This window comes from Vulpes lagopus, chromosome 1 (assembly GCF_018345385.1).
Source record: "Vulpes lagopus strain Blue_001 chromosome 1, ASM1834538v1, whole genome shotgun sequence".
Taxonomy (NCBI): domain Eukaryota; kingdom Metazoa; phylum Chordata; class Mammalia; order Carnivora; family Canidae; genus Vulpes; species Vulpes lagopus.
The window spans coordinates 108,403,757-108,428,350 of record NC_054824.1 but is presented as its reverse complement, the minus strand read 5'-3'; the positions used below and the strand labels follow the sequence as shown (position 1 = coordinate 108,428,350).

At 46.0% G+C, this 24,594-nt stretch overlaps 2 protein-coding genes across 15 annotated transcripts in view; one reads left to right on the top strand and one right to left on the bottom strand.

The window, feature by feature from the left end:
* GNAL (G protein subunit alpha L) overlaps positions 1-3,257 on the top strand; it is a 144,457-nt gene extending 141,200 nt beyond the window's left edge. For all 5 annotated transcript variants that reach the window (XM_041751973.1, XM_041751981.1, XM_041751990.1 and 2 more), the window contains one exon: positions 1,754-3,257. In XM_041751973.1, coding sequence (XP_041607907.1) covers positions 1,754-1,900 — 147 coding nt within the window. In that variant the 3' untranslated portion in view covers positions 1,901-3,257. The remainder of the gene's footprint in view (positions 1-1,753) is intronic.
* MPPE1 (metallophosphoesterase 1) lies at positions 3,235-24,512 on the bottom strand. Of its 10 annotated transcripts, XM_041752047.1 has the most exons (13): positions 23,791-23,944; positions 23,081-23,260; positions 21,395-21,570; positions 20,986-21,095; positions 16,943-17,322; positions 13,723-13,831; positions 10,258-10,361; positions 9,156-9,230; positions 7,241-7,349; positions 7,018-7,083; positions 6,683-6,805; positions 5,786-5,926; positions 4,133-4,783 (listed from the first exon to the last, which is right to left on the bottom strand). In XM_041752047.1, exons 5-13 carry the CDS (start codon positions 17,206-17,208, stop codon positions 4,601-4,603), a joined length of 1,176 nt encoding a protein of 391 aa, XP_041607981.1. In that variant the 5' UTR covers positions 17,209-17,322; positions 20,986-21,095; positions 21,395-21,570; positions 23,081-23,260; positions 23,791-23,944; the 3' UTR covers positions 4,133-4,600. The 10 variants fall into 10 exon arrangements, with proteins under 10 accessions (XP_041608014.1, XP_041607981.1, XP_041607988.1 ...); XM_041752080.1 differs by lacking the exons at positions 21,395-21,570; positions 23,081-23,260; positions 23,791-23,944 and adding exons at positions 3,235-3,448; positions 24,276-24,512 and having other exon boundaries at positions 4,677-4,783; XM_041752054.1 differs by lacking the exons at positions 21,395-21,570; positions 23,791-23,944 and adding an exon at positions 24,276-24,512.
* Positions 24,513-24,594: the final 82 nt, after the last annotated feature.

The following is a 24,594-nucleotide window of genomic DNA, read 5'->3' as shown; positions in this document are numbered from 1 at the left end:
TGGGCACCCGGTGTCTTGATGCCCTGGCATCTGACCGAAGCCTGTATGTTTTCACTGGGCTTCTCATCCCGGTATTTTACGAGCACCCCCTCCATTCTCTTTTACCTTGAACATCATCTCAGAGAGAGCCTCAGAGACGGGCAGCGGCCCCGTGAGCTAGTCTGAAACGGGCGTTTCCCTCGACGAGCTTCTTTCTGTCATTTAAAATGAAAACGTTTAGAAATGGTAGAAAATGTCTCGTGTGCTTAAAGACAAGCAAACTGCAACAACCTTTGTAATGACTCTGCCTTACGTTCTTGTTGCTCCAGGCAGGGACACACTGGCCAGATGGTTCCAGAAGAAAGCCTAATGCTTACCCACGATGCACTTCCTCCCTGTGTGCCAGTTATTCCACCCAGTGCTTAGGGCTACAGATACCTGACCTGCCCGTTCCCATGTCCATGAGTCTTTTAAAACTTGTAATTGCTCAGGAGAAGCTGAACTATTGCCAAAACTGAGTCTGTCCTGCTGGGAGGAGTTTCCTAACCTGATGAACATCTTTAGACAGAGAGGCAGGGGTCTGTCTCGGTTTCTCTCCAACAGCTGATTCCCAAGATGCTTTGCAGGGAAAGGGGTTGGGTGAAGGGGACGAGGAGGACATCCAGGGACCCCCGTGGGCATCTGTGAAGAAAGTTCCACGTGACCTCTGCATCTGCAGTCGGGGGCAGCCATAACAAAGCGCCACAGGCTGGGGTGGAGGCTGACAGTTCTGGAGGCTGGAAGGTGAGGTCAGGGTGTCAGCAGGGTTGGCTTCTCCTGAGGCCTCTTTGGCTTGTCAGTGTTCACCTTCTCCTTCTGCCTTCACGCTGTGTCTCCACGTGCCCTTCCCTCTGTGTGTGTGTCCCAATCTCCTCCTGGCCTGTGAGGACACCTAACTTACTGGGTTCAGGGCCACCCACATGACCACGTTTTCACTTAATTCTTTCAAAAGAGATCCCACCCCCAAATAGTCACATTCAGAGGCACTGGGGGTTAGGACTTCAACATATGAATTGGTGTGGGGAGGACACAGTCTGGCCCATGACAGCCTCTCTCCACATTGCCCTCCTTAGCTTCCCGGTGCACATGAGCATGTCACTCCAACATGGCCTTATGAATCATGACCAATCATGCTTTTTCTCCTCTGGGAGAAAAGCCACAAACCTCCCGGTGCTAACCAGAGGACATCTCCAGAGAACACTCATGTTCTGTGTGGAGAAGGAGGCAGTATGGCTGATGTGCGATCCACATAGAACGACTGTCATATGTGGATACTTAAATTTAATATTCAAATTAAAAGTCCATCTCCATTGCATCAGCTAGTGATAGTGGCTCCCCTATTGGCAGGGCGAATATAGAACATTTCCATTATTGCAGAAAGTTCCATTTGATAGCACTGGTTTAGGACTGACATTCATTTCTGGAAAATTCTACCCTCATTTCTCTCAGTGGCTATGTATGTCCTATCTCAGCTGAACCTAAGCTGCTGTGGGCAGAGGTAAGTGTGAGACTGACTTTCCAGCGGTGCTCAGTATTTAAACAGCCCCGACAGCTAAGTGTTCCTGTGTCAAACGAACCACAACACTAGATCCTCCTCCTTGATCAAAGTGTTGCCTAAATTCTTCTCCAAGGATGAGTGGGGTGGCAGCAGCGTTCCCACCCTGTGGTGGCCAGGACCCCACAGCACAGACAACTTTTTTTTCTTTTCTTTTCTTTTTTTTTTTTTTTTTTGCAGAGGATCAGCACAGCGACAGGGGATGGCAAACATTACTGCTATCCACACTTCACCTGTGCCGTGGACACCGAGAACATTCGCAGGGTGTTCAACGACTGCCGTGACATCATCCAGAGGATGCACCTCAAACAGTACGAACTCTTGTGAGGCAGCCCTGGAGGAGGTGGGCGCGCCTTCTCACACCTCTCTCCGCCTGCCTCTCCTCCCTTGGCCACCCTGCCAGGTGGAACATTTATTTCAGGACCATCTGTCAGCCCCAAGCCATGGTAGGGAGCTCCCAGTTTCATCCGGCTGCCACCTGTCCTGTTTTCTGTTGGCTCCTGTGTGACCACCAAGCCGCTGGCTACCTCTGTTCCCCTCAGGTTTGGTTTGTAGCTTTTGTTTTCACTGAGCACAATCTTCTGCAGCCCCACGCCCACCAATTTGTGTCACTGCAAACCACCACACTCTCTCACATGGGTGGTACCTCAGTGGTCTCTCTGGGTGGGGGCCCCTTTTCTTTATCCACTCAGTGCTTTAGTAATCCAGCAGGAACTTGATAAATGGGGGAGAAATGGCACATTTTTCTGAATTACCAAGCATGATCGTAGAGGCAGGGGTACAGGGGGTAAGCCACATGCTTGGCGCTGCTAGTTTTATGAAGCTGCGGGCGGACAAGTGGCCGCCCCTTCTGAGCTGCATTGGCCCAAGAGCTGGGATAGACCTCAAGTCACAGAGTGGAGAGAAACCCTTTCTCAGTCCTATTTGAGTCGCTACCAACCTCACACATCAAATTAGACCTACTTTGAGCCTTTTACATTTAGGCAGAAACCTACCACATGCACCTCTGCAAAGTGTGTCCTGTCTAAAAATGATCCTCTAGACTTTGACTATGCTTGGACAAGAGTCTCCTTCCATATATTGTTTTTTTTTTGCTGGTTTATTATAACTGTACAGACCACAAGATGTAATATTATTTTATATAACTACTTAAAAAAATCCTTGTAGATCTTTGTGCCTTGATTATGGCTATATCTGTAAAAGTAATGTGTTTATTGTGCTGAACAGCTAAATGTCAACATTACCTGCTGCTTGCTCTAAAAAAGAGAATGGTATCTGTAGAATTTAGGATATTTTATCAGGTTAGTACTTTTGAAAATATCCTTGATTAAATACACACACACACACACACACACACACACACACACACACACACATATATAAATTATACACATTAATCATTCACATCTTACAAATAATTTGTACCCACATCACAAGCTTCTTTTAGAAACCAAGGATTTTTTCCCTCTTGACAATATGTCTTTTGATTATTTTCCAATCTAAAGACTTTTACAAGTTCTCTGAGGGGAAACAGGTCAACCATCCCCTTAGTCAGAGCTTTTGAATCACTCACTTGACCGCAGTTTCCATTGTAAACAAACAGCAAGAAGACAGACGGGTGTCGGTGTTTGGCCCAAGAGAATCAAAGGATGGCATCTCCATTTGCCTCTTGAAGAAGAAATATTACAAAACCTTTATTTGAAATGCAAAGTCAAAATACACTGCTGTTTTTCCCATGTGAAAGATTTCCAAATGCAGCCTGAAAAGTTATAGTATGGTACGACATCTAGAAAGTGAGAATCACTACAGCAGCGATGCTTCATATTCTATACACAGCCACGGCTTCGAGGGTAGTTTTCTTAGGTCCAGGACAATCTGCAAAGATGTCCAAAGTTATAGTTCAACAGTAGGAATCCAGAAGTGACAGCCTGGCTGACGCTAATTCATTTCCTTTTAGTCTTTACTATTTTAAAGTTTACTCTATAAGGCAGCATTTTATAATCCTTCATAAATGCATCCAGATTTAAATATGACTTTTCCAAGAAAGAAAGGATGACAGCTTTATAGACGATTGGTGTGATAAACACATGATTTATGTCAGAATCACTAAATCCCTGTGCCTCTCATCCCTGCTGCATAAAGCTCTGATTTGAAATGAGACATATAAAGTAGAAATTATTTTTCTTTCCATCACACTTTCAACATACAACATGAAGAACGGCAGAGCTACACCCCCACACGTGCACAAAAGTGCAGTTGTATGCTGTTCTGTACGTTATCACTCAGCAGTTCCCCCACAGCTAAGCTTCCTATTCAGAGACAGGGCTAGACCCATAGAAAATACACAGAAAGAACATATTTTATCTGGCTTAGAATCATCAAAACATATGTATTTTTAAATGTCAAAGGCCACTTCCCAGCCTTTTTTCCAGTTTCTTTGATCGTGGACAGGCATTAAATTCAGATTTAAAAGCCTGGTCTGCTAGAGAAAATTACACTTCTCTAAAAATCTGATTCCATTATTAGCACAGAAGTACAAAAGTCTGTGAGAACAATCCATTCCTGCTTGTGGCATCTGTACTTTTATTATTTTAAGTGTACAGCTTTATAATAGATAGGGGTTTGAGGACCACTTCGTAGGGGGATAGAAGCAAAGCCAGTGTTTTTGCACACACAATCCCAAGTGTGTTCCCAGGCATCCAGCTCCATCTGGGGGAAGGCAGGACAGTCTAGTGCATGCAAGTGATGACTTTAATAGCTTTTACATATTGTACAGACATGATCTTTGATTATACATATATTTGATAAAATGAGAAAAAAGACTTGTTGTAGAGTACATGTCCCATTTTTATAGCATGAGAACAGTACAATCAACTATTTATTCTGCAGGAACTCGCAGCAGTGATATATAGTTTCTGTGACACGTGTAAAGCCAGCCTCTGGTGACCTCATCTCACAGGAGTACTGCCCCAAGTTCAGTTTCTTTGGCTTTCTTATTTATTACAGCATACAAAAGTCTCCTGCTCTTTATGTTGTCTTAAATTTTCTGAGCAGGTTCCAACCAAAAAGAAAGGGTGAGACTAGAAGCCCAGAGTGAACTAACATGAGGACCACCAGGAACCCGGCTGCAACACAGTACGTGACCAGAACGGTGTCCTCATAGGGCAGGTAGCACTTGGCCAGGGCATACTCTGTGGGCGTCATACTGCCCTGAAAAGGAAATGAGAACATTAATGCTGCAGTGAGAGCCTTCCCACGGCGCCACACAACAGTCTTAGACATGACAGAGGAAGAAAGGCAGCCTTCTTGGTTGACTCGGGTAAGGCCAGGAAGTGGCTCTTCTGAGACTAAGGGGCACAGCCTTCGTCCCCCACAGGTCACCACCCACCAACCACAAGCACTGGCTGGAGACACGAAGTGAAGGCTCCCAGCATGCTGAGTGGATCTGACCTCTCCATTGAAACTAGCACAGCAGGTGTGCTAAAATGCAGTGGGGACACATGACAGATGCAAGAGGCATGGAGATTTACATCACTGGTCACTGAGAAACAAGGAGTACAAGGCCATTTCTCATGCCATCTGATGCTAAAATAAGGAACCTGTTATGCAGAAATGCATGTGCCAGAGGCACCTCAGTGGGCTTGTTTTGTAGCTGTTTTTGCTATGTTGGAATGACACTGAGGAATGGTTTCATTTACTTTGAAAACGTGAGGGTTTCTCCAACTTTTCATGAAGTAAAAGTACCTTACATAAAACCATTACAAAATGGTTTTAAAAAAAACATCAGGTGGCCACTAACTGAAACATCTCCAGGCAACTCGCAAGAGCCGTGGCATTTTCCTGTCAGAGCAAATGGGCCTATTTGGAAATAAGACAAGATATTCGAGTACAGCTAAGACATGACCCTGTGTCCTTAGAAAATTAAAAACCTAGAGCCTACTATCTGAGGGCAGTGGCATCCGTGGAGATGAAGCACTCCGTAAGTCACCCCTCCCTGGCCCCTTCCAGGGGTAATGCCACGTTCACCTGTCCCCAAAGAGGTGTTCAGACAGGGGTCAGTGTATCCAACTAAGTGTGCGTGCAGAGCAGGGGAAGTTTGTATTTACAGCTTCTGTACATTTTTTACAGGTTGCAGCAATTAAATAGTTGATTACTGTGTTGATTTCAATACTTCTATGAAAGCTTTCAGATGAAAATAAACGTTCACATTACCATGATGAAACTGGGGTTGTTTCTGTTCCTCCAGCTGAAAGACGGCACACTGATCTCGGGGACTCCCGCCCCGTGGAGCACCTCGCAGGCACTGTGTGTGTGGCCACTCAGGATGAGGCGGGGCCGGAGCCACCAGAGCAGCTACCACACCGAGGGGAGGAAGCAACAGGGGGTCAGTGCTTGGACAGAACCCCTTCGGGACCCAGAGCCAGGCCACTCACTTATTCCATTAAGTAAAATAGAAAATCCCTACTTGGTAGGGGGCTTTATTTTTTTCTTAAGATCCTTTGGTTTGTTTAGACCCTATTATCAAAAGTAAGTTCAGGCTTTTAGGGGGAATCTATCCTTCTTATCTCAGATTTTATATTTTTAGAAATATTTGTATAAATTTATAAATATATTTATATTTTATTATATTGTATATCATAATTATACAAATATGTATTTATAGAATATAAACATTCTATAAACCTATATAAATAAGCACATCTTAAGTCCCTCAAAATTAACTTTTTTTTTTTTGGGTGGGCAGCAAAGCAAAGTTTACTGAGCAATAGTAAAATCAATAATACAAAGTCCTGGGTATTGAGTGATAGTAAAGTGATAGTACAAAGCTCCTGAAGAGGGAGGGGACCTGAGAGGGTTGTCCCCCAAATTACCTCTTAGGTTCCATTCACATTTTCAAATACATTTAAGTTAGTGAAAAAACTCTGAATAAAGAGGAGCTGAGATCATCATTAACTCGGTATTAGGAAACAGAATTACAGCTGGGAGGGGGAGGATCAAAGGATGGCATGGAAATCTGAAATGTTGCCCAAGTCTGCCCTCCACCCTCAGGAGGCTGTGACAGCCATCTGTCTGGCTGTCCCTGGGCAGGCCTCCCGCCCTACTGCAAACCTTCTGTGAGGCCTCCTGGGAAAGCACATCGTATCTCTCCTTAAAGGGGATGCCCCGCTCTTCCAGAGGTGCAGCGTCCTCCCCAGAACAGTTGGCATCGCTGCTCCGGTAAAGCGGGAAATGCTGAGGGGGCGGGGGGAGGGTGGTTAGAGAGGCCCAGGTGTGAGCAGGGCCCCTGGAGCTGTACCCACCTGCTTACCCGGAGGGGGCCCACTCACCTGGAGGGCCTCACTCACCTGGAGGCCCCCCCCCCCCCGCTCACCTGGAGGGCCCTGCTCACCTGGAGGCCCCCACTCACCTGGAGGGCCCCACTCACCTGGAGGGGCCTGGCTCACCTGGAGGAGCACTGGGGCTGACCCTGGCAGCGGCTGCAGGCCTCTGCACAGGCTGGAGCCAGGTTCCTGCCGGCAAGAGATGAGTTAAGCCAGCAAAGCCAGCACTCCCCGAGCAGTAGGAAAGGAAGGGGGAGCTGACAGATGGACACAACGCGAAGTGCAGGGGCCGTCCCCACAGAAGATACCAGAACGGGAGCACCTGTACATTCAGATGCCCTCCTACCTCTCGGGAGCAGTTCAGTTTGTGAGAAATCTCGATGAGTTCCCTTTCCGCCTCAGAGCAGAGGTGGCAGCCGTCCCCTTCCAGGGCCACACTGTTGACCAGCACGAAACTGAGGCAGAGGGAGCAACAGAGTGAGGGCCACTGGCTTCCCGTGGGTCTCCTGACCCTGCTCCCTGAGCCAGAAGCCGGGCACCCACCGTGTGAGGAAACATGCCCCAGAACGGCTTTAAACCTCAACTCGACTCATCTGTCTTAGGTAGGAGTTGATACAAAGAAAGCACAATAACAGCATTATAGGGGGAGAGGGTCTAAGAGGCAGTCAAAGGATTTTGAACCTCGAATTTGTGAGAAATCCCAGATTACAGAAGCTCTGAGGTCACAGCACCATTGAGCCCAGTATCTCACCATGTGTCTTCTGTGCCTCATCTGGAAAGATGGGGGTAGTGCAGTACATCCATGCCACTGACCCGCGAGGGCTAAATGGGAGACTACGACCACGCCTGCCACTAGGAAGTACTCAGGATGTATGACATACTGTGATCATCATATAGTGAACCACGGGCAACAGTCACTAACATCCGCACACGCAGCAGACAAGGCAGGGCGGGGGTGGGGGGGAGTTGCTGGGCAGAGCTAACTGGTGCACATGATCCCAAATCAGGATGATGATAGTCACTGGTGGTGGCCCTTTATAATCGCTTTACCTTAATTATATTGTTACAGACTCCCATTTCAAATATGCTTGGATTTCCTACACACCTGTCAACTGGGCATAAAGAGGGCACCTATCAGTAAAGACTGCTTGAAATGTAAAGAATTTTAGCGATAAGGAGCTGACTAACCAACTGATCTGAAATATGATCGGTGTGTTTCAAGTTTCTTAAACTCTATGCCTAAGGAAAAAGAAGACATAAAACTATATCAAGTCTTCATATGATGCAGGGGAGGAAGCTACCAGAGACTCAGTCCTACAGGCAAAGAGAGGAAAAGAGTGAGCATTTGTGGAGAAGCCCTGACCTGGTCTCTGGGAGTGTCATAGGTCATCTCTTGTGACAGATCCGGTGACCTGCCACAGCCAAAGCCATGAGTCCTGGACACCCACAGGGGCCCTGGTCTAAAGAGGAAGAGCCTTCCTCTCCCACCTTTTCTCTCTGCACTAGGTCTGCAACTAAAAAAACGTGTATGGTCTTGTCCACCACACTGCAAATGCACACACAGACCAGAGAGGGTCCGGAGACAGCATGAAAATGGCCATGCAGCAGGGGAACTGGTATACGTGGTCAGACGAAAGGGTTGGGATGCTTTGGGCTACAAATCAAGGCTGATGGGAGTGGGGATGGCACACAGCTACAGAGCATGGTGAACATACCTGCCCCCAAATCCTGGGACACATACCCACAAGAGCAAGTTAAGTACATTTTGAACAAATAAAAATTCACTCCCTTACAAAGTGGACTGATGAAACCTCTATCACCCAGAGACACTGCAGACAGGCCAGGCAAAGTCATCAACTGGCTGGTCCACTTGCAGGTTGTTAAGGAACACCAGGCTGGTGACCCTGACAGTGGCCATCAGGGAGGATGAGGCCTGCATGCCTTCATCAGAAACTGTACAACAAGCCACACAGAGCGTGGCTCTGACTCAGGACAATAGCTTCCTTAGAAAATGAAGTTCAGGGACGTCTGTATGGCTCAGTGATTGAGCATCTGCCTTTGGTGCAAGGGCGTGATCCCGGGTCAGTGGATCGAGTCCCACATTGGGCTCCCTGCGAGGAGCCTGCTTCTCCCTCTGCCTGTGTCTCTGCCTCTGTGTGTCTCTCACGAATAAATAAATAAAATCTTAAAAAAAGAAAAAAAGAAAGAAAATGAAGTTGAGGACGGAAGGGGCTTCATAAGAATTCACAAATAATACTCACTTAATTCCTTTCCAAGAAAACAGCCTTTCGGGGTTGAAAACTTTCTCAAATCGTTTTATTTTGTATGTGCTCATCCTGTATTCAGTTGCGAAAAGAAACATTTTTCAGAGCAAGTCATTTTAGGACCTCTTAGGAGTTAGCATAAACACAGGAAATACCTCAGGACTGGAGTCCCGGACTAGCTCTGTGAGGTGAGAGCTCCAGCTGCCCGGGCTATCAGGGGAAATCTCAGCTCTACCAGAGTGACTATAAGGACTCAGTACCCCTTAGACCCTCAGTTTCCTCACTGGCACAGTGGTTAAAATAGGACCGTCGGAAAGATTAAATGAGTTGAAATATGGAAGTAAAGTGCTTAGTCCCACTGTATAGCAGCATCATCTACAATAACCAAACTATGGAAAGAGCCCATCAACTGATAAACGGATCAAAAAGATGTGATGTGTGTATGCATGGAATATTACTCAGAATTAAATCTTGCCATTTGCAATGACATGGATAGAGCTAGGGGGTATTATGCTGAGCAAAATAAGTCAGAGAAAGACAAATACTATATGCTGTCACCCCTCTGTGGAATTTAGGAAACAAAACAGATGAATATAGGGGAAGGGGGGAAAGAGAGAGAAAGAGGAAAGCAAACCATAAGAGACTCTTAACTATAGAGAACAAACTGAGGCTTGATGGGGGGGGGGGGGGGGGTGTGGAACGGGCTAGATGGGGGATGGGCATTAAGGAGAAAAAAAAACAATGAAGTGCTCAAAACAGGCTGGCATCTCATCAGTACTATGTAAAAACTATTTACAAAAAGCTAAATGGTCTTGTTTTCTGCGTCCCCAAGAAAATAATTGGTTATTAAATGAAGTTTCAAGTTAGAATCACCCAAGAACACATACAAGTCATTTATTCAACAGGGATTTGTTAAGGGTGTACAATGTGCCAAAACAAAAGTCTTTGCCCTTGTGGACTTTATGTTCCAGGGCTTATATCGTTCAAGGACAACAGATATCCCACACACAGCACAAATAAGGCTTTCACCTGAATGGTGGCAGGTTTCAAGTCATAGTTAGCGAGCGCTCTCAGGGTGCAACTTCACTGAACTACTTACTGATAATGGAAGCCAATGTCATGGTTGCCAGCAACCACCTTTAGCTGCACGTGCTGAGGGTGTCTGAATATTTTCTCAAACCGCCTCACATCATCTGCCCAGCCCTGTGGGAAAAATGAGTCGCTGCTGAGATCCAGAGAACCCTCTCTTCCCTGTGGCTAAAAAAACATGCTCCCTACTCAGATAATGAGAAGTTCACTTCCCCGTCCAAATCAGGTGCTCACAGAGTTAATGTAGAACTTAGAATTTCCAATTCTGTGTCATACTTCTTTTACCAAGACTTAATATTTTAATTATTTAATTTGATGTCAACTTTTAATTAAATGATATTCCCCCATATTAAAACATTAGATGGCAGTCCCCAAAATATTTGATTCATGTACCCATTTTAAGATTCCCTGAGAAGATCCCCTGAAGCCCAAGCATGGACCCCCCCTGGGGTCTGATAAGCACTTCAGATTTGGACACATTATAAGAAGAGGCTCTTAGGAATGTCAAGTAAATTCGTGTCTCCTAACCAAGACAGGGATGAGCATATCCCTAATCTTAGCATTTCCCTGTGGCTACAATAAGAATGAGAATGGATAGGATGTGGGCAAAAGAAAGATAAAATCCAATCAATATTTCAACATTATTTTGACATATGCTTTAACTATTAAAGCTTGAGGATTATGTTTCTATCATTCTGGCTCTTATTAAGTCTAAAAACATCAACTGGACAAACATGAGGGAAGACAATACTTAGTTGGATAATAATCAACTTTATCCTAAAAGTTTTAAATAGGCCCAAGCTAGAGAAATATGCTGGAGAGTCCTTCAATACATTTACAAAGACTTCACTTTAACAAATAATATTTAAAGTTAGGATAAGATAAAATCAGAATAACATAAAATTAGAAAAACAGAAACGGGCACCTGGGTGGCTTAGTTGGTTAAGCGTCTGCTTTTGGCTCAGGTCAAGATCTCATAGAGCCCCCACTATCCGTGTTGGGAATTCCTCCTCAGTGGGGAGTCTACTTCTCCCTCTCCCTCTGCCTCTCCTCCCCTGTTTGTGACTTCTCTATCTCAAATAAATAAAATCTTTTTAAAAAGAAAGAAAAACATAAAATGCTGCCCTTAATTTGCAAAAGCAACATATACCTCCAGCATCATTTTATAACTAGCTAATTATTACATATAGAATTTCCACTTATCTCATATTTAATTATGGACTAGATTATAACAAACATAAAAACCCCATAAACAGGGGGTTTCTAACCAGATCTGGACCAAGACTTTCTTTGTAAAGCTTTTTGGATTATCCTGGGAAATGCCAATGGCTTTTTAAAAAAATATCCCACCCCAGTACAAACTGGTACAGCCACTCTGGAAAACAGTATGGAGGTTCAATTAAAAATAGAGCTACCCTATGATCCAGCATTTGCACTACTAGGTATTTATCCAAAGGATACAAACATAGAGATTTGAAGGGACACATGCACCCCAATTTTTATAGCAGCAATGTCCACAATAGCCAAACTATGGAAAGAGCCTAGATGTCCATCGACAGATGAATGGATAAAAATGTGATACACACACACACACACACACACACACACACACTGGAATATTACTCGGCCACCAAAAGGAATGAAATCTTCCCATTTGCAATGACATGGATGGGACTAGATGGTATGTATTATGCTAGGTGAAATAAGTCAGTCAAAGAAAGAAAAATACCCTTTGATTTCGCTTATCTGTATAATTTAAGAAACAAAACAGATGAACATAGGAGAAGAGAAGAAAAAATAAAATAAGACAAAAACAGAGAGGGAGATAAACCATAAGAGACTCTTAACTATAGGAAACAAACTGAGGGTCACTGGAAGGGAGGTGAGTGGGGGGGGGGGATAGGGTAACAGGGTGATGGGCATTAGGCAGGGCACATGATGGAATGAGCCCTGGGTGTTATATGCAATTGATGAATTACTAAATTCTACCTCTGAAACTAATAATACACTATATGTTAATTAAATTGAATTTAAATTTTAAAAATATATCCTATACTGCAAAATCCCTCCTAAAAACCATTCATGACCAAATATTTTTAACTAAACAGCAAAACAGGTATTTTTTTCCATTAATTCCAGGAATGTAATAAGCAAAATATTTTGACAGCTAAGGTGAGAATAGCCTATCTCTTTGGTTATGGAAAAGCTTATGTCCCTTCAACACCCAAACAGAGGCTCCTGAAGGCACAGGAACCTCATTCCAGGCCCCCTCATGGCTCCTTCTGCACCTCTCCCTCAGAAGAAAAAAAATAAGAGGAGTGGCGCCTGGGTTGGTTAAGTGTCCAACCCTTGATTTCAGCTCAGGTCATGATCTCAGGGTAGTGAGATGGAACCCCACATTGGGCTCTGCACTCAGCACAGAGTCTGCTTGAGTTTCTCTCTCCCTCTGCTCCTCCTCCAACTCTCTCTCAAATAAATAAAAAAATCTTTAAAAAAAGGAAGTAGCAAGTAACTCTTATAGCACAATTCTTATAATTTCATGGTTAAATAAACAAGTATAAAATCAAAGAATAGGGGATCCCTGGGTGGCGCAGCGGTTTGGCGCCTGCCTTTGGCCCAGGGCGCGATCCTGGAGACCCGGGATCGAATCCCACATCAGGCTCCCGGTGCATGGAGCCTGCTTCTCCCTCTGCCTGTATCTCTGCCTCTCTCTCTCTGTGTGTGTGTGACTATCATAAATAATAAAAAAAAAAAAAAATTTTTTTTAAAATAAAAAAAATAAAAAAAAAAAATAAATAAAATCAAAGAATATTTCATTATATATTCTGTAATTCTGGTGCCAAGTGAAATTGTATGCACCTTGCCTCTTTTTTCCTTTCCTTTTTTCCCTTTCCCAAGAGGCTCATGAGAATGTGCATTCCTACAAAATGAGTTCTGACTAATCTACTTCCTACATAAACAAATACAGTTGACAGCTGACCAAGAGTTGGAACTGCATAGGTCAACTTATACATGGCCCTTTTTTATAAAGACAGCACAGTACCGTCAAGGTCCTTATGATTTTCTTAGCAGCATTTTATTTTCTCTAGCTGATTTTATTGTAAGAATACAGAATAGATTATACATAACATACAAAATAGGTGTTAACTGTGTTATCAGCAAGGCTTTCAGTCCATAGTGGGCTATTAGTAGGTATGTATGTGGAGAATCAAGAGTTATACCCAGATTTTTAACTGCACAAGGTCAGCATCCCTAACCCGGTATTGTGCAAGGGGTAACTGTTTATAATTAGCTTGCCTATCTCAAGACTGGCATGAGATACAGATCCTAATAATCTTCCAGGTAAACTATATATTTTTAACATTGGCGCTCAGCAAAACTTCCCACCCTCATGGATACTGCTTCATGGATTTTCTGGACTGCCTGCCCTGGACCCCCAAAGCAGGACGAGGGTGCCTGAGTCACAGGGTCCTACCTGGGAGGAGCTCCACTTCCCTTCATCAAAGATGTCCCCTAGAATGAAGACGACTTCTGGCTGCAACAACCACAGAGCTGTCTGGAAAGCTCTCTCCATTTGCCACTCCCTTGAGGTCAACAGGAAGAAGTACAGCATTAGTCTATTTCCTACGTAGAGCCTAGATCCATCTTCTGGGTCATTTAAAAACTGAACTGAATGGTCCCATTCTCCTTCCACAGCCCCATGCTTGCATTCTTCTCCATGCTTACAAGGCTCAGAGTCCATATAGGAGTAAATATGGGGAACAATGGCCCCAGGGAGGGTAGGGCTGCCCCGCCCACACATCTTAAGAGCTGACTTCCCCTCAGTGGCACAGATCAGACCTGACACTGCACCCAGGAAGCCATCCCTCAGTCATGATAGCCCCAGACAGAGGTCAGGGAGAGCTCAATGCAGCTCCCAAAGATGCCCGGTGTGGGCTGTGACCACATCAAGGAGATGACAGTGTCTGGCTGAAGTTTCACTTCTTCTTGAATGACCTCAACTTCCTGCGTGCCTTTGGGATTGGGGACAATAATGGGAGAGTCAGACTAGTTGACATCAAAACTGTAGATCCTGTGTACTTCAGACATCCAAGTAATCATCCACAGGTAAGACAAGTGAATGAAAAGAGCCTGGGGGGCTCCTGGGGGGCTCCTGGGGGGCTCAGGCGGTCAAGCATCTGCCTTTGGCTCAGGTTGTAATCCCAGGGTCCTGGGATGAAGCCCCAAGTCGAGCTCCCTGCTCTCCCTTTGCCCCTTGCCCCTCCCATCCCCACTCATGCTCTCTCTCTTGCTCACTCTCTCTCAAATAAATAAATCTTAAAAAAAAAAAAAAAAACAAAACAAAACAAAAAAACACCTGAGATCTAGAACCTGACAGGCAATGGCTTAACACCCCAGCTCCACCCATAACCAGTCGTCTGGCCTTGAGAAGGTCGCCTTCTCTCTCTGGTTCCTATTCTTCGTTAGTAAATGGGAATAATAAAACCTACTCTCACAGGGCAGTTATGGAATTAAATGAGAGAGCATTTGTAAAATACCCAGCACAGCACCAACACACAGGAGATGCTCAAACATGTCAGTGATTTCTGGAACCACCCTCCCCTCTCCCCAAACAGCTATGACTTGTGGCATTTTCCTAAGGACCCCAATTCTTCCCTCCCTTTTAAGGCATCCTCTGGGCTGTTTCTCCCCTACCAAAGAGAATTGTGACATCCCACGGCATATAAATAGGGGAAGACATAAATTTGGGGTCAGTGAAGACCATCCAGGCCCCATGTAAACTGCTGCACGGTGCACATCTTCACTCAAGACACCTTCCAAAATTCATTTCTCAGTTTTTCTTGATAGAATATTATTCACCCTGGAGGAGAAAGCATCTAGAAACAGCAGTAGCAAGGGGGCTGGGAAGAAAGCCCAAATGGTAAGGACCAAGGAAGACCAAAGGAAATCTCACCCTGGCCCTTCTTTATCTCATGCCTCATGTGGTTTAAAACTTTGAGTAGGGGCACCCGGGTGGCTCAGCGGTTGAGTGTCTGCCTTCAGCTCAGGGTGTGATCCCGAGATCCAGGATCCGGGATCGAGTCCCACATGGGGCTCCCCACAGGGAGCCTGCTCCTCCCTCTGCCTATGTCTCTGCCTCTCTCTCTCTGTGTATCTCATGAATAAATAAATAAAATCTTAAAAAATAAAACCCTCTGAGTAAAGGATGGCAGCCCCCCCATCTTTCCTTCTTTTGTCTTGCCTTCTTCCCTCACCCCTAGAAATCTTACACATCTTACCCTCCCACTCAACATAAGGTTCATCCAAATCCAGAGTACTCCAATGATATTCCTGCTTGCAAGGCTAAAGATCTATTTAGACAGGCACCATGCGGTCATGATGAGGAAAAGAAGTCAGGGTATAGGGTGACCAGGGGCAAGAAGAAGGCTCCGCTGCCTACCCTGGTGGGTGAAGGCCCCATCAGTCACCATGTGGTGGGCATTATTCACAATAGCCAGAAGGTGGAAGTAGCCATCAAACAAGGAACAGAGAAACAAAATATGGTCTAAATATACAATGCAATATCATCCAGCCTTACAAAGGAAGCAAATTCCAGGACACCTGGGTGGTTCAGTGGTGAGCATCTGCCTTCGGCCCAGGGCATAATCCCATTCTGAGGATCAAGTCCCACATCAGGCTCCCTGCAGGGAGCCTCTTTATCCCTCTGCCTGTGTCTCAGCCTCTCTCTGTGTGTCTCTCATGAATAAATAAATAAAATCTTAAAAAAAAAAAAAAGAGAGAGGAAATTCTGACCCGTGTCGCAACACGGATGGACACAAGGACGTGATGCTCAGTGAAATAAGCCAGACACAAAAGGACAAATCCTGCATGACTCCACTTACATGAGGAACCTTCGGGGAGTCAAATCCATAGATACAGAAAGCAGAATGGTGGGTGCAGGGGCAGGAAGAAGGAACAGTGGGGAGTTGGTCTTTAACGAGGACCAAGTTTCAGTTTGGGAATCTGAAAAAGTCCTAGAGGTGGCTGGTGGTGACGGTTGCATAACAGTGTGAACGTACTTGATGGGACTGAAATATACACTTAAAATTGCTTAAGATTAACTTTGACGTTGTGTGTTTTACCACAATTAGAGTTTCTAAAAAGCCTTCTGACAGAAAAGCCAGTGGACAACTTAGCAGGTCCAAGTTGGAGAGACGGCCCTGGTCATCTCCCCAGGGTGACAGCCACTGATCGGCTCTGCTCCTGCCACCCAGAGCAGCCAAAAACCTGCCCGAAACTCCACACCAGTGACTGTGAGAAGGGACCCCCCAGCCCTGGTCTGCTTCCTCCCCTGCCTGGGGCAAAGGGGAACCTCAGCCAACCACACCCAGGTGCCAGACCTTGCTGTGGGCATTTCCCTCGCACAGCCTATGAAGTCTCTGGTGTCAACCAATTACAGACAAGGAGGCAGAGACAGGTTTGGAGGGGCCCTCGTTAGCTTGTCCATAGTCCTAAGACTCAATCCCAGACCTGCCTCCCAAATCCTGGGTCCTTACACATAACAGATGCTCTGTAAACAGTTACATTCAAGGAAAAGTCAAATGCCCCACGTGTCTCTGAGAGGAAAGTAACTAATGACTACCCTGACCTACAGGGAGAAGGATCTACCTTCTTGCCAGAAGAATTTCAGCAAGATTCCTGATTATAGCTCCTACCTTCGTAATTTGTCTAGCCAATGGCCTCGTACTTCCCCAAGCAAGTGAGTGTCAGCCAAAAACATGGCTTTCAGAGTCTTCTGTCCACTGCCATGGGCTGCAGTTTTCACCTCAGGCCAATCACACCGAAAGATCACTAAGTAATAGATTAAAAATTCACAAAACAGAAGCGCTGCAAAGACAACAGCGGTGAGTTTCAACAGCAGGAAACTTCTCTTTAACAGACAAAGATGCTGCCTTCCAAACCCCAGCCTGACCAGAGCCATGTCTCCTGCCTGGGAGTCACCAGCATCCAAGAGTGAAATGCATCAAGAATTCACCACGACAGACCATGGAATCCTGGGTAAGGCACAGCAGGTGTCCAGGGCTTAGCCATGTACCTATGGGGGAAGAGAAAGGACTGGTTTGCGTTTCTTGGTAATGCCACGAACACTACTAGCTCCTTCCATTAAGAACAACTAAGTTACAGAATCCTACCTATGTTCCCAAATAAATGAAGTGTCCGGTACTCATACAAGGATAATTCACTGGATTATGCTACAAGAACAATCTTCGCAATTACATGATGAAGTTTTACTAACATCTTGGAAATCATTAAACGAGAATCTATCCAGGGGATGTTAAGATAGGAGACATAATGGAACAGTCAATAAATATTAAGTGTAACTTGACTCCCAAAAGGATTTGCGACCCCTCCTGGACTTTACAAATCAATAGGCCAGAAGGCCCCTATCGTGTTGCCTCTCTGCTGTGAATTTATCACTTTTCCACATCGCTTTTCCACAAAGGAAGTGAATATTCATGGACAATGTACTTCAGGGATGCGAGCGATATATTTCACTCTGCGCTCAGAGGCCAGGGTCTCACAGAGCGACCCATCTGTCAACACAGCATTTGCAGCATATGTTTTCACAAATACGGATTTTCACCCACAAACTAGCCTTAAAATTCTGGATGGTCTTCTGTTAGGAGACATTTATGTGCAGTGGTTTCTCTATGGAAAACTTTAAAATCTTTATGGATTCTCCTGAACCATAAATGAAGTCTGTATCCTATTTATTTTTTAAAATAAAAAAGCATCCACTTTTGACACATCTGAAGAGAAAGGCTGGTACAGGGATGACCTGATATGGGGCTTTAAGAAGTGACATGCTACTAAAGTTCCTCACCTTACACTCAAGATGAGGATCTATTTTTTTAAGGTTTTATTTATTTATTTGAGAGAAGGGGAGAGAGAGAAAGAGAGAGAGGACAAGCAGGGAGGAGGGGCAGAGGAAGAGGGAGAAGCAGGCTCCCCACTGAGCAGGGAGCCTGATGTGGGACTCCATCCAGAACCCCAGGATCATGACCGGAGCCGAAGGCAGATGCTCAACCACTGAGCCACCCAGGAATCCCTCAAGATAAAGATCTTAAAGGGTAGTGATATGATGGCTGCAGAGAACTCAGATACAGGAGAAACTCCAGAAGTCTCGCGGTGGAGGCTTGGGGGCCACAGACCACTGATCCCACTGAGCCAATAAATACAGAAAATCCCTTTCTGAGGGGGTGATTTTCTGAGATGAATCCAGGAACCTTCATATGGTGGATAAACAAGGAGTCAAGAACATTCTTACTCTTATAGGGTCTAAGATCATCTCTGCAAAATTCAGTTTCCAGAACTGTTCACATTTGCACATCAGCCTAAATCCCATAAAAGTCCCTGCTTCCTGCATGGTGGCATTTTATTTAACAACCAACCATTAAGATATGGAACATTTTGTAAATCTTACCTAAAGAAAAATAAATGGGGACAAACATGCATTTTGAGCCATTATCGAAAGTTTGAGGCTAACACATAGCCTCAGAACTGAAAGTGCCTTCACTGGGCGAGGGGCTCCATGGTTAAGCATCTGCCTTTGCTCAGGGTGTGACCCCGGGGTCCTGGGATGGAGTCCCACACTGGGCTCCCCACAGGGAGCCTGCTTCTCCCTCTGCCTGTGTCTTCTGCCTCTCTCTTTGTGTCTCTCAGGAATAAGAAGAAAGGAAAGAAGAAAAAGAAAGAAGAAAAGAAAAGAAAAGAAAAAAAAAGAAAAGAAAGAAAGAAAGAAAGAAAGAAAGAAAGAAAGAAAGAAGAAGGAAGGAAGGAAGGAAGGAAGGAAGGAAGGAAGGAAGGAAGGAAGGAAAAAGGAAAGGAAAGGAAAGGAAAGGAAAGGAAAGGAAAGAAAGAAAGAAAGAAAGAAAGAAAGAAAGAAAGAAAGAAAGAAAGAAAGAAAGAAAGAAAGCCTTTGGAAATGATGGATACCTTTCATGCTCCTCCAAACAGAGCTCTGGAAACTGTTTGCTGTACTAAGTCCTCACTCCTGTCTGTGTCTCTTCAGAAAAGGAGACATGAGAAGATTGGAAGGGCAGGACTAGCTCTGCACCCAAGGGTTCACCTTCTCTCTGCTCCCGAATGGCCTCATCTAGGTAAATACTTGATTGAAGAGGGAACAGGATGCCAATGCCAGGCTTAAATGCGTCCTTTCATACGGAGGTCAAAGGCGGCGAAGTGTGCAATCTGCGACCTGCTGCTCCGCCTGGAATTCTACTCTGAGCATCCACACTGTCTTTATCAGGCAGTCCGGGGGCAGCCCTGGTGGCACAGCCTGCAGCCTGGGGTGTGATCCTGGAGACCCGGGATCAAGTCCCACATCGGGCTCCCTGCATGGAGCCTGCTTCTCCCTCTGCCTGTGTCTCTGCCTCTCTGCCTGCCTCTCTCTCTCTCTCTCTCTCTGCCTCTGAATAAATAAAAAATTTAAAGAATATATCAGGCAGTCCGACCACCACTGACTGACGGCCATACCCTGTCCTGGCACTTAGAACCACCTGCCATCTTGTTCATCTAAGGATGAGCCACGAATGCCACATAACTAGAATCACCATAAACCTTCTCTTCCAACAGGAGACACCTATGAGGTGCAATGTGCCACTGAGGATAATAAGAACGGGGCCATGGTGCAAATCAGGCCACTCAGGGCGTGTGGCTGCCTGACTCCACCCATGAGGCTACTCTCAGTCTGATGCAGTCGAGGAGAACGAGGAGAACGTAAGGAGGCTCCTGCTGTCATCCACGTATCAGCAATCAAACTCCAGAATGAGGTAAAAATGCTGCTAGTAGCCACTCACCAGTGAGACTAGGCATGGAGCCTCTATCTGGGGGCTGCTCATAGGAGACAGAGAGAGAGCCTCTAAGGAATCATGAATGTATTTCTTACTACCATCTACCTTCCCTTGGTTCGAGTCAGTCAAATGTATCAGAAGCAACCATTCCGTCTTACTATCTCACTTTCTTTCAGAAGGCCTCAGAGTCTTCTGAAATCCTCATGATAGCAGCTGAGACTTCCTAAAACCTTCGTGTTTCCTCAGCTGTTGGAGGGTGAGCTGAGAGGAAGGAGCCCAGCCTCCAGGTTCTCCTACCTTGCACACTGTTGCTCTTTAAAGGCTCCAAGTTCCCCGAAATGAAAACCAGAACGACAGCTCTACACCCACTTGCCTTCATCCAAGAAGCCAGTTTTGGTGGTGACCAAGGGCCCCGGCTTCCCTTGACCGACGGGAGCACGACAGGACACAGAGATGAGGCCCAGGTTTGCACTCAGGGGCGGGCGGCACTGGCTCTGCCGACCCAGCTCCCACATCCTGTTACACATCTTCTCGTGAAAACCCTAGCACCATGTGAATCCGCTCTCCAGTAAAATGTGATCCTTTTTAAGAACAAGAGCTCCTCCTCAGAATGGAAACCATTTTTTGACAACTTCTGACACCAAATCCTTAACCAAATTCCCTTTTGCTCAAATCTTGGAAAACTTCTTTCTCTATCCAAACTCATTGTATTACTCATCAAATCAGTATCTCCCAGTGTTGTCTCCCACATTGCGGCCAAAGTACATCCCCTTTGACCTCCTGACGTGAACAGAGTACTCTGTAGGGCTGATGGGGGTCGGGGCTGGGATCTGTCCTCCCCCTAGAAATGGTACAACAAGGCCAGCACACCGGGCGTACACCAGGTAATGAGATGCCACTCCTACCTTACTGCTGCTTCCAGATGGGATACCGTGACCTCCTCCTTGTGCTCATGCCAATTCGCACTTAAGCCGACCTCAGGGACAGCACTGCTTCATTTCCTGACAGGGCCAACCTGTGAAACAAGCATGCTGAGCACTAAGGGATTGGGAAGGACAGACACTTCCACCACAGGGGCACACACAGCTACCCTTCTTAGCAGGCAGAGGAAAACCAAAAAGCTCCAAGGGGGAACCAGCAGCCACTTGTTCCTCTTCCACTATCTTATCCAAGGTTCTGAATACCCACCAGCAAAAAACAGCAATGCTGAACTGGTAAAAATCCCACCCACAGCTCTGTTATGTGACCTTGGGCAAGCCACCTACCCTTTCCAAGCCTCATAATGGGGGGGAGGGGGGAGGTCACAGTACCTACCTCCACTGATGTCATGAGATTGATAGAAATAATGTTCACAAATGTGCCCTTTTTTTAAACAGTAAATCTTTCCATGAGGCAGGCATGTCAGGATTAGATTAGAGAATAAGCCTTCCAATCTGGTGAATTCTGACAGGCTCAAAGAAGTGGAACTTGATTCAGATAGCCATAATCAGCTGAGGGAGAAGGAAACCCAGCAGAGAATAAGGGGAGACATCAGAGACAATCTGGAAGCTGTGGCCATCTTTCTCCACTCATTTACCGAGTTGGACTTTCTAATACTTGACATGCAAAGTCCCTATGCCTTTTCTTCACTAAGTGTAAACCTGACCTTGTAGTTCAATCATAGTAAGTCAATGACTTAAAATCTCCACAGCCATACACACCTACTCAAGAAAGACATGTGGAAAAAATGTGTTTATCCACCTTATTTCATAAGATGTAAAACTAGGCCATCAGTGGCTTCAATAAAGACAATATGCTCATGTGAAGAATTCCATCCACATTACATGCCTCCCTTTACATTAGCAGATTTGGGTTCAAAAAGCAAAATTACTAAAATGTTACTGTTTTCTCCCCCCTCCAAGGTGAATTTGTCAATTTTATTAAACTCTTGTTTCCACCTTATATACATGGATCTGTGTATCCTGGTCATGATATAAAATGTATTTCCTACTGCAGTGGTTTGTAGCTCCCTAAGTCAGGGACCTCGCCTTGTCCATCCACACAGCCCCTCTCTGCTGGTGCTCAGAATGGTGCCTGTGAATAGTAAATGCTCAAGAAGCATCTTGAGCCTGTGAATAATAAGTGCTCAAGAAGCATCTGTGGAGTCAATGGCCTACATTTAATCTTATTGTCCCCAAACATTTTAGAATTACAAACATAGATTATCACTCTTTTGGTCTTTAAACACTTCACAGTCTCCAGTCATAGAAAGAACAGATCAAGAAGATGTCCTGTTCCCCTTGGTCAGAGGGCCAGGCAGGGATTTAAAGACGGCCAAACAGGTGCACAGAACACATTTTCTCGCCAGCCCCTGTGTGGAACCCTTACAAAGGAAAAGCTTGGGTGGCCCTCTGATGAGAGGAAAGTACTGACAGTCTTTCCTGAGACGTTTTGGAGAAACAGCCTTCTTTCTAAAAGGGGAGTACATGAAAATGCCTGGTAGCTCCTGGGTTCTCTCCTAAGCCCTGGGGCTGGCACGATCCAGGCAACTGGGGAAGTCTATATCTCAGTTGTGCTCTTTCCTAGTATGTGATCTTAGGCAAGTCACTCGAAAAAAAAAAAAAGAGGGGAAGGGAGAGAAACAAGATGGTTATTATAAAAAGCAAAACAAAATAACAAGCACTGATGAGGATGCGGATAAGTTGGAATGCTTGTGTACTGTTAGTAATTCTGGAAATGGATAGTGGTGATGGCTGAAGAATAATGTGAATGTACTTAACATCACTGAACTGTAACCTTAAAATGGTCAAAATGTTAATTAAATTTTATGTTATGCAGTTTTTGCCACAATTTTCTTAAAAAAGGAAGAAGCACACAATCACACAACACACACACTGGACCCTAGCAAGCTAATGATGTCCTCTGGCAAGAGCTTCCTTTTGGATCTAAATATACCACCTGTATATATAAAAAGAAGTTTTGGGAGCCTGGGTTTAGGGAAACATCACTGAGTCACCTCACCTTTTTAAGGACACTACTGGTAGATGAGACTGGTAGGAAGGCTCTAAGCTGGCTTGTGTTCCCCAAATCAGATCACCTTTATAAAGCAAAATGTGTGTGCTGTTGCTGAAGAATGTTTCCTTTGGCTATTTATTAAAGTGATTAACGCATCAGTTCCTAGAGGGCACAGCAGCCGCTGCCCTGTGACACATAGAGAAGGAAACTGAGGGGTGTTTCGAGCATAGAAAACAAACAGCTAAAGAAAAACGATTGCCATGTTATTACTCAAGAACAGCCCTCTTAAATTATAGCATAACATATTAGCATAATACATGCACGGCACATGGTTCCCTATTGCCTAATATGTAAAAATAGCAGCTACAATCCAAAACTGGGAACAAAACATTTTATCCACTTACTGATTTGTTACTTCAAAGCTATCATTAAAATATCTAAACTCCCTCCACCCAAAAACAGCATCAAAAAATGTCTAATATGCACTGACCTGTGTTTTTTTCTTACTTGTCCATTACCTTAAATATATCAACACAGTGTCATCAATGGCTATTCAAATGTTACATGTTCCACCTTAAATGGTATTTTTGAGTAAGACAGATTTTTTTGGTCAATCTACATCAGTACACTAGAAAGTGAGAGGCCCCTACGATTTAATACATGGGCCTTAACTAATCGTGATTCTCCCGCAAATAAACGGCTAATGCCCAGAATACCGTTTCGTCAATAAGCTAACTTGCAATCCTTAGAAAGCAAGAAGGTCCCAGTTTGCAGGAACAAGAGACGGCAATGAACCCGGAAGCCTAATTCCTAGAGCACGGCCGTGAGAGTACGCGGAGCATCGTGCTGGCGGCGGGCGGCCGGCAGCAAGCGGGGCGGGGCGGGGCGGGGCGGGGCGGGGCGGAGCCGGGCGGAGCGGGGCGGAGCGCTCAGCCTCCCGGGGAGCCCGGCCCGGTCCCTTCACCTGCGCTCCAGCCGCCGAGCGTCCCCGCGCTTCCGCCTCCGCGCACTGGGCCCAGCGGGCCACCGTCAGCCCGCGAGCGCGCGCCGTCCGTGTGCGGCCGGCCCAGAAGCGCCGAGGGGCCGCGAGGAGGCCACGCCCCCGGCCCGCCCCCAGGTGCGCCCCCGCCCGCGCGGGCCGGGAACCCCTGGGCTCCAACTAGCAGCCCCAAACAGCAGGTGCAAAGAAGCAAAGCCCTACGCTTGGCCGCCTCTTCCTGAACGACTGGGTGCGTGTCGTCCTCAGTGTCTCCTAGCTCTCTTCTCCGCTCGAGTCCTCAGTCCCCGCCGGGCCCCCGGAACGACGTCTGCTGCCGCCGCAGCCGCGGGCCCCCGCAGCGCGGGCCGGTGCGGGTCGGGGCGGCCTGGAGCTGGCTCCCCGTCTGCTCCGCCGCGGCTCGGAGCCGTGTCCGCGGGCCCCGGCGGCGGGCAGCCGAGTGGCCGGGCCTCCGCGCGCCGCCGGCAGGTGGCGCCGTGCCCACTGGCTGCCTCCCTCGCCGGCGGGCGCTCGGGGTGGGCCC

What these genes read in the sequence shown, in the direction of transcription:
- MPPE1 (XM_041752054.1), bottom strand. Translation starts at nt 17,208, where the DNA reads ATGGCTCTGGTCAGGCTGGGGTTTGGAAGGCAGCATCTTTGTCTGTTA. An exon ending in TGGCTAGACAAATTACGAAG is followed by an intron (nt 13,832 to 16,942) that starts GTAGGAGCTATA and finishes GTTGACCTCAAG; the next exon opens with GGAGTGGCAAATGGAGAGAG. An exon ending in TTTTCTTGGAAAGGAATTAA is followed by an intron (nt 7,350 to 9,155) that starts GTGAGTATTATT and finishes CCTCTGCCTCAG; the next exon opens with TTTCGTGCTGGTCAACAGTG.